The sequence below is a fragment of the Morone saxatilis genome, unplaced genomic scaffold (assembly GCF_004916995.1).
Source record: "Morone saxatilis isolate NCDOM2014 unplaced genomic scaffold, NCSU_SB_2.0 Contig4, whole genome shotgun sequence".
Lineage (NCBI taxonomy): Eukaryota > Metazoa > Chordata > Actinopteri > Moronidae > Morone > Morone saxatilis.
Window position 1 is genome coordinate 10,672,210 of NW_023339984.1, and position 9,047 is coordinate 10,681,256.

At 39.8% G+C, this 9,047-nt stretch overlaps 1 protein-coding gene across 1 annotated transcript in view; it reads right to left on the reverse strand.

Moving 5' to 3' along the window:
* The window catches only part of dthd1 (death domain containing 1), a 16,580-nt gene that overhangs the window by 3,793 nt on the left and 3,740 nt on the right, over positions 1 to 9,047 (reverse strand). Inside the window, exons 3-8 of the mRNA XM_035675753.1 lie at positions 7,277 to 7,741; positions 5,524 to 6,061; positions 4,388 to 4,718; positions 3,702 to 3,881; positions 2,928 to 3,190; positions 2,116 to 2,271 (exon numbers count right to left, since the gene is read on the reverse strand). Coding sequence (XP_035531646.1) covers positions 2,116 to 2,271; positions 2,928 to 3,190; positions 3,702 to 3,881; positions 4,388 to 4,718; positions 5,524 to 6,061; positions 7,277 to 7,741 — 1,933 coding nt within the window. The remainder of the gene's footprint in view (positions 1 to 2,115; positions 2,272 to 2,927; positions 3,191 to 3,701; positions 3,882 to 4,387; positions 4,719 to 5,523; positions 6,062 to 7,276; positions 7,742 to 9,047) is intronic.

Genomic DNA, 9,047 nt, shown 5'->3' on the forward strand with positions numbered 1-9,047 from the left:
TCACAGTGACATTTGTTATATCTTCCCAGCCTCAAATATCTCAAATATAATATCTCAAACTATTCTCAAGTAGTATTACTTTGTTTCTTATTCCAGCATCTCCAGAGTTATTCCCGTGGGGCTTTACACATCAAACCCCATCATGTTGAAGTTTCCACCAGAGCTCATTGTCCACAAGTAAGAATCCATAATTTTCAGAGCACTTCAAAAATGAAGTGTTGTCCTGAAATATGCAAATCCACTAATCCCTAATTTTCTGTTTCTCTCTGTGTGGCCAGGGGCAAAGTGTCCTCCCTCCTCTCTGTAGTGGGACGACTCCTGATGACAGTCACAGCTGGGAGTCGGTGTGTGGATGTGGCTGTGAGGACGGCCCAGAATCCAGCTAACCTGCTGCGCCTGTCCAACACACTCATTGGCCTCATGGGCCTCAGATACCAAATGCATGTGAGAAAACTGCAACTGTTAATGTCAATTAATGTTACTCTAAACTCTTTTTTAAAAAACATTACAGTTTTGAGTCTAAATATTGTAATTATTTGCTATTGTTTTCTGTATCTTGCAGGCTAACTCTATGGCAAAACGCAAACTAAAAAGGCTGTATTTCACTGACAGGTGTTGAAGAAGTTACTCTCATAAACAAATAATATTCATTGATTTTTTGGGGGCAAATTCCAGTCCTGACTTTATTAAATATTGTTTACTGGCCTCTATGTGTGTTCCAGTTTCAACAGCCTCCTGCTACGAACTCCTGATTTGAAGGTTTTATGCTGGTTTCCTGCATCCCCTGAGCAGCAAACAAACCTGGAGTTGACCTTTGCTCACTGCATCTCGGCAAGAAGGTGCGTAGTCAAATGAAAACAGTTTTTGGTTCTGCTTCAGTTAATCTGCAGTGGCTGAGAGTGTTTTCTGTTCTGTGGTCAGATGCAGGATTTATTACATCCTTATTTGTGGTGTGAGCAGCCAGCCTGTTCTGACGCTGTGCATAGGAAACAATGGCAGCAAGCTGAAAACCTACAATCCTTCAAATCAACTACAGTGGTTCATCAACTTTACCAGCAAGGCGCAGGGAGATGTGGTAAGAGACAAAAGGTTATTACAGTTTGGTGTCACAACACAATTTGTGTGCTTGTAGGATACTGTTAAGGGTCTTCTGTTGATAGAATATTGTATGTTTTTTCAGATTTTTCTTTTACTGGGTGGACACACTGGAGAAATCCGCGCTGGATCTGCCACAAATTCTGCTACAAATGAGCCTACGAGTCTGACCCTGGGTTTCTCTGTGCTGTCTGTAGTCCTTCTTTGGATGTTTCTGCCTCATATTGCAGTTTGTGCTCTGATCTATTTAGGCTGGAAGGTAAAACAACATAGCCACAGAGTGCTGCAGTCACTGATATGCTCATCATAAAGCTTTTTTTAATCACAACCAGCAGTTTGAGGTTAGAGAAGATGCCTGTGCTTCAGCTCTGAATACTTTCTAAAACAAGGACCTTTTTGTCTATATCCAACCAGGAGAAAATCATCCACGCTTTTATATCTAATTTACAGTAATTTTCTGTATTTTCTGAACCAAGTCTTTCTTTGCAGCCTCCAACTGGTCCAGAGCACAGCAGCAGGGTTTCTAACAAGATCAGAAAACCATATTACCTTTTCTCTTGCCTCACTGCAGTGGCTCTTTGTTAGCTTTACAATTTAATCTACCATTCTAATATTTATCCAAAAAGCATTATTAGGTCTTGGCCCTAAACATATACTGTATATCTGAGCTCCTGTTGCCATAAAACTGTAGTAAAACCCTGACGCAGCTGTCTTATCTGTCTTTGATCAAGGACATAATCAAATATCATAGAGCCAACCCCACAATCCGCTTCCAAGAAACACTTTAAACACATTTTTCCTCATTTGCTAAGTGTTCTTATTTTGATTCTTTGTGAGTTAGTGAGTATTGTACACTGTGTATGCATCTTTCTTGAATTATGTACTTCTATTTTGCCCCATTTACTGGCTTTCCTATTTCTAATAATAAAAATAATGTTAAGTTTAACCTCTCATTCTCAATAGTTTTATATTCTCATTAGCCATTCACATTTGCGTTAATAACAATTTTAAAAGACAAACCTCTCAAAGTGCTCGATCAACTCTAAGGACACCAGTCCGTTTTGCTGGTTCCTGACTGTGACTTTGTCCAGGACGCTCCACTGTTTGTCCCTTGAACCCAGAGCAATCAGCAGCTCATTGGACATTTCCTTAGACTTCAGAGAGGCACCCAGGACCCTGAGAAACAAGTAAAAAACAACAATATAATTTAATATTTAATATTTATAACAGGACTATACTATACTAAAACGCTCACAATGACAATGCTAACATCCTGAGTTTAAGCAGGTGTAATGTTTACCATATTCACCTTTTGTAGTTTAGCATGTTAGCTGAATTTAGCTAATTAGCACTAAACACAAAGTGCAATTAAGGCTACTGGGAAGTCGTTAATCTTTCATCGAAATCTAGAACTGATGATTGACTGACAGACAGACAGACAGACAGATAGATACTTTATTTATGCCGAGGGAAATTTAAGATAATGGCGCTAGATGAAAAGTCACCAAAGTTATGACGATACATTGTTTGGGAACCATAAATGTCTGTACAAAATTACATGACAATCTATGCAATGGTTGAGATTTCTGTTCGAAAAGTGGTGGACCAACTGACAAACCAACATGGCTGCCTTGTTAGCCACGTTGCCAGCATGGCTAAAAACTTTTATTCATTATAGATAGTTTGCACAACACAAGTTTTCAGTAGTTAAAGCATGATTCTCATCTGGCAGCTGCCTCCCACATCTCTTGTCTTTTATTTTTGGCCACTGATCCTCTGGTATGTGTATTTCAGCTCATAGAAAAAATAAAAAGAGACTACACTTCACTCACCTCCTTCTGTGGGAAGCAGGTTGATCCCACGGTGAAAAGGCACCAACAGGCCGAGACTGATTGTCATACTCCTCCCCTTGTCCTCTTCTGTGCCTCTTCTTTTCAGGGTTCGGGGGACAGGGAAGGGTGAGAGTGAGGGGTCTTCTCAGGGGCTGAGAGGATGGATGGGTGAGGTAGAGTAGTGGACTTGTAGACACCACCGACTGGTAGGCGTCACTTCTGGACTTGATGGCACCCAGAAGGACGGTATCTACTGTCTGGATCTGAGGCAGATAAGGAAACAGCTGTTTTAGGCAGCAGTTTGAAAAGAGATGCGGCGTGATATGAAAATATTCTTTATTCCACACTTTTGTTTTGCCGACAGCATGCTGTTTTATCAAAGAGAGACATGCAGAGGGGGAGCTGTTGGTTTTTTGACGTAAGATCAAGAGACGAACTGCTGTGGTGAAGTTAGTTCACAGATGATTGGACTCAGAAGTCACTTCAAATATTGGCCACAGCTGTTCATTTCTCTACCTCAGAGCAAACATCTGCGAAAACTCTGGTCTGTGAATTATAAGCAGTCTATCTGTTTCTCCTTCACTCGCTTGCTTCTTCCTTCCCTTATTATGTTTTTCTGTTCGCATTTTTTTAGAACAATTTCAATATTTTTTGATCATTTAGTTCTTTTTCAAAAGCCCTCAACAAATCGGTTGAGCAAGCCTATGTTGTAACACGCTTGTATTAAAAGTAGTAAGATACAGATGGATAGTGATCAAATTATCATCGCCATACCATGGTTTGTGCCATTACTGGGGCAGTGAAGGATCCTGGGAGGTAGTTCAGACAAATTCGGGGGTCCATGGGGAGCTTGAGGGACAAACCCTTTGAAGGAACTGTGTAATTTTCTCTTTTCAGACAGGAAACCACTGCAAACAGGCCCAGGGTGTACACCCTCACCTCTGCAAATGAGCCCTGGCAAAGACATCAAGTTTTTAGACAGATGATACAATTATCCATGCAGTTGACTCTAAATCAAGCTATCACTGACCTCCAATGTGCCTTTCACAAGTTATAATTTCAACTATTAAAATTAACCCTGAATGCTCACAAACAAATACAAACAAATGTAAAGGTGATACTGTCCACTCAACGAAATGTAGAACATTTCAAACAATGTGTGGAAGAGAATTAGAAAAGGTCTTCTTATACAAATATCTTGAAATATGGCTGCATGACAAATAATACTTCATTATTGTCAATAATAAACTTATAAGGAAACCTAAACCCAAACTAGGTTTTTATTTAAGTTTTAAGAATGCTTTCCCTCTGGAGAAAAACATCCTATTTTTATCTGTTTACATACTGTATATGCATGTTTTCTACCTCTGAAAAAACTGCATTTTTGTACTACGCTCCCTATAACATACAATACAATACAATAACATTATAGAGTTGGTGTAAGTAATAGAGAACTTTACCCTCTGCCCTCCATACGGGCCCTCTGTTGTTACAGGAGTGATGTAACTTGCCCTCCTCTCCCCATCAACTATCTTCACAGCAACATCCCTATAGTTGCCACGGTAACGTGCACAGAAGGGCACAACCACGGTCACAGGGAAGTGGAGGTTAGCTCCGTCCTGAGCTTGGACCCTGATCACTCTGCTAACCAGCTCCTCCGAGCCGGCCACCATCAGGCAGCTCAGGGTGTCGGCCACCTCGCATCTCAGGACTTCAGCCACACCCATAGGTGCTCTGATAAAGCATGTGTCTGGTACATCTGAACGGCTGTCCTCCTGTTGACCTATGAGCCTAAAAATCATTTTAAAATAGATATGTGCACAAAAACAAAGCATGATGTACAGACATGGTACTGCTTGTATATTTTGCTATGACAGTATTTGCTCTAAATATGTTTATCATCTTTAAGCTTCATTTCTAGCAAAAAGTGCAACCATCTTAAGTATTTCTGAGATGCTGGAGCACGCACATTTCCATATCAGCTTCTCCCAGACTTAGCCTCTCCCACTGATCTGAATTTGTTTGGCTTTTGGACAAATGTGGGCATTGACCCGGCAGTGAACTGCATGAAATAGCCGGCTATGGGAAGGCCAAGCGGTCTAAATGTGTACACCTTGTGATAAACCACTGCAGAGAGTTTGCTGCTGTATCAGTGAGCAGGAGAAATGAGGAGAAATGGAATGACGTCCAGACTCACGAGCTGGCCCCATTCGAGCTCGCATGTTTTACTGCCTGTAAAAATCCATTATGTTAAAGAGCATTTATGCTTTCAGCACAGCGCAGGTTTACTCAAAGTGGAATGTTACAATAATGTTTGATAATTTCATACTATGCAACCAAACACTGTGTAAACCAGCACAGCTTTATTTTTAATTGTAAGTTTTTAAGTAAGCTATTCTTTTCTCATCCAGGTAGGGAAATTCATTCTCTGCATTTGATCATAAGAATAAAGGGTAACTTAAAAACTTTTTCAATGAAGACAGCGTGGATTAGGAAAAGGATTTTTACCTTCCTCAGAGCAACTTAAAGAGAAACAAAAAGGAAAGTTAGGTTGAGGGTTAAAGGGGACAAAAAGGTAGTCATTTCATGAACTTACCCTACTGTGATCCATTCGTTATTCATCTCCTCTTTGCCCTTGTCATTTACCCTATTCGTGTCCTTTTCTGTTTCCTCACAGAAATCTTTCTGTCTATCTGGAGAAACACAGTCCTCATTATCAGTCCCTTGATTTTTGACCAGTAATTCTTTCCCTGTCTCTTCCACATTGTTGCAGTCAGAACTACTGAATCTGGAGTCCGATGTTTGTTCAGTATCAAGTGATGACATCGTATGACTTTGATCATCTCCATCTTCAACTTCCTCTGTAAATCCAGAGTCAAATTCAAGGGGATTATGGGAGTTCAAGGGGTTGTTGTCATCTTCAGGTTGCGCTGATGTTTTTGGATCTCCGGTCACCTGAAGGGCTGCACCCACAGGTGAGGCCTCCTCCTCACATGACTTGAGTATTTCTTCATCCAGCTTAGTTCTGATTGTGTTCAGTTTGTCTATAATGTTCTTTATGTCCTCCCCAACACTCAGACAGGTATCACTGAAGGAGTCTGGACAAGGTGTGACTTGACCTTGACATTCGCTATCTGAAAAAGTAAAAACAGGTCAACAGAACAAAGGCAATTGTGTGTTACATCACAACAAAAATATAAAACTTTTACTTGTCAAACTGCATTTGTTTTTGATTTAATTAAAACTTATGAACTATTCCTGCATAATTAAATCAATAGTTTTGGTTGTTCATATATAATGTTTGCAGAACATTTGCCTTACAAATCGATTTTAAAATATGCTTATAAATAACGAAAAAACTGACTGCAAACGTTTTTCAGATGATTACACTGAAATCTGAGATTTTCAGATACTATGGTCTTTCTCGCCTTAACTGCTTTCAGCAATTTTATTTCTTAACTCTTCAGTTGCTTTGATCACATACACTTAAACTGACACTTAAATCTCAGAAGTTTCAAAGTTGCTTAAAATGCCCCTCCTACAGTCAGTCCTTCTGTATCAACCAACACTTAAACTGCCTCAATTTTAATTTCCACTGACACTTGAATTACTTTCAGTGTTTAAACCTCAACCGAATGCTTCCAACACTCAACGTGCTATAACTGATATTTTAACTGCGTCAAGTGTTTCAATTGAATATTTTCAGCTGTATTTGCATTTTTTAAGTTTCTTATCTTATCTCCTAACATCTCAAAAAGGCTGAGAAATACATGCATCAGTAAAATCAGTGGTTCCTAACCTGGGGGAACACAGAGAGGGTTGCCAAAGCTTTTCAGGGGCTCACGAGGCCTTTTTAATTTTAAGGGGTGTAGGAAAACTTTAAAAATATACACAATAAGCCTACATCTCTGCATTTCATTCATTTATGTAAAAAAACTAAATTACTTTGTTACTATTGAGATTTGAGAAGATCTAAGCTTTAAAGACCTGAACACAAGCTATATTCAGCCTTATTCTTCATTAGAAAAGTATGCAGTTAAAGTGGGACAAAAAAACAGTGAATTTGTCAGAGAAAAAAAGCCTATTTAGTATGAATGATTGTTATAAATTATAAAAATGCATAATACAGACAGAGAAAATATCAGGAAAACTCCTTAGATCAACATTCACAGGAAATAATCTGCTCAAAATGTATCCAAATCGCTTGTTTTTGTTGTTGCTGTCTACTGATATTGTTTTGCATTTAATATAATATGAGATATCCATAAATTATGTCACATAGTCAGGGGTTGTCTCTTTACTCAATGACAGAAAAGGGGTCCTTTAAGGAGTCAGATAAAGTCACACACCTGTTGTAGATGGATGTTGCTGATCACTGCCCCCTGCTGGAGACTCGGGGAACATGTGGGCACATTCTCTGAGAACTTCTCTCCACGCTGTCACTCTGTCTGCATGAAAAACACTCAGCTCCCTCAGCACTCCCAGAACTTTCTTCTTGCACTCCTCCTCCTCCACCTCTCGCTCTCTATCAGCATTTCTACTACTCTCTTCATCCTCTCTTTGACCTGCTGGACTGAGCATCCCTTCTTCACTCCCTCTCTGCATTTCCTCTCCTCCGCCTCTTCCTGGTTCTTCTCCTGTGCATGTCCCGCCACCCACCACCGCTCCAATGTGATGATATCTGCAGCGTCTGACAGCTTCAAGCCCCCGAAAAGTTTGACTCAACGTGTTGAGGAGACTGCCCTCCCTCCTCCTGTCACAAAGAGACTGAGCTTCATCCATCTGTTCATTCAGGTGCAGATTCTCACCCAATGCTCAGCTGAAAAATACGACAGATAAAGGTCAGAAGTATCTGATTTGGCCTGTTTTATGCCCCTTTTTTCAGTCCATCCTGCACATAACAAAAATGTAGGTGAATAATATCAAATATTCACAAAAAATACATTCCTTATCCTTTGTATACCTCCTTTTTATATTTGAAGCTGAAGCCCCCTTGTTCGCTGTGTCCTTGGCATTGACTGTTGCTGTGTACAGCTTTCCTAGTTTAGGAGCCAATGCTGTATTTATATGGCTGCCAGCAGTAAAACATGTTGCCAAGGCGACCGCTGGAGGCGTGGCCGGGAGGGACAAAAGAGGAGCCACAGAGCAAAAAGACTCACAGGGAGACAGAGTGCTGTCCTGCAGACGTCTCATCCCTCTGTTCTGCTCTTCCGTCACTCATTTTACTGCATGTACGCCCAGACAGTAAAAGGCCAACGTCATCTCTTTAACTTCACACACCTTCACACATCATTAAAAGAAAAACAGGTAGCAGTTACTCAATGATGAATTTGAGAAAAACTTTTATTTTAAATACAAGAAATGTCACTTGTTTACAAGGCATATGTTGAGGAGGAGGTTGAACTCACAGGTGGCTACAGGGCGGGTTTCTGAAACAAAAGCCAACAACAACAACACAAAAGCTGTCATTTTGTGGGTTTCCTGTGGAAATTATGGTTTTTATAAAACCTCTGTGGTGGATCTATTCAGGTCATTTACTGAAGCCACATCATAGTAAAGCTGTAGTGTACAAAATGCACCATTACAGATCCATTGAAACATTAATTTCAGAGTGCTATATTGTTAATAATACATTGTTATATTGGATACAGTTTGTAAATGCTGTGCATTGTGCATGCACAGCCAATTTTAGGTACTTTAGAAACTACTGGGTTGGTTTAGAGTAAAGCAATGCACTGTATTTTATAAGATCATGTGTTTTGCAAGTAAAACCTTAATCTGAAACGTAATTAGTCATATAAATGTACGTAGACCTGCCTAGCTGTGTATTGCAGTACGAGTAGAAGTGTAAAGTAGTTTTAAATTAAAATACTCAAGTGCCAGAATCTGAAAATTGTACTTAAATACAGCGTTTGAGCAAATGTACTGAAGTCAACAATGTCCAATGTACTAATGAGAACCACACAGTTTAAAAACCTTTTAGTACAAAGCCAGTATATTTACCAGACAGGCAGTGAATCTACAATTATAAACCACTTTGGTTGAATTCTCTTTATTAGTCTAAAGAAAAACGTGTTACGTGCACAATACCAGGATCCTGAAACTGAAGCAACTAAATGG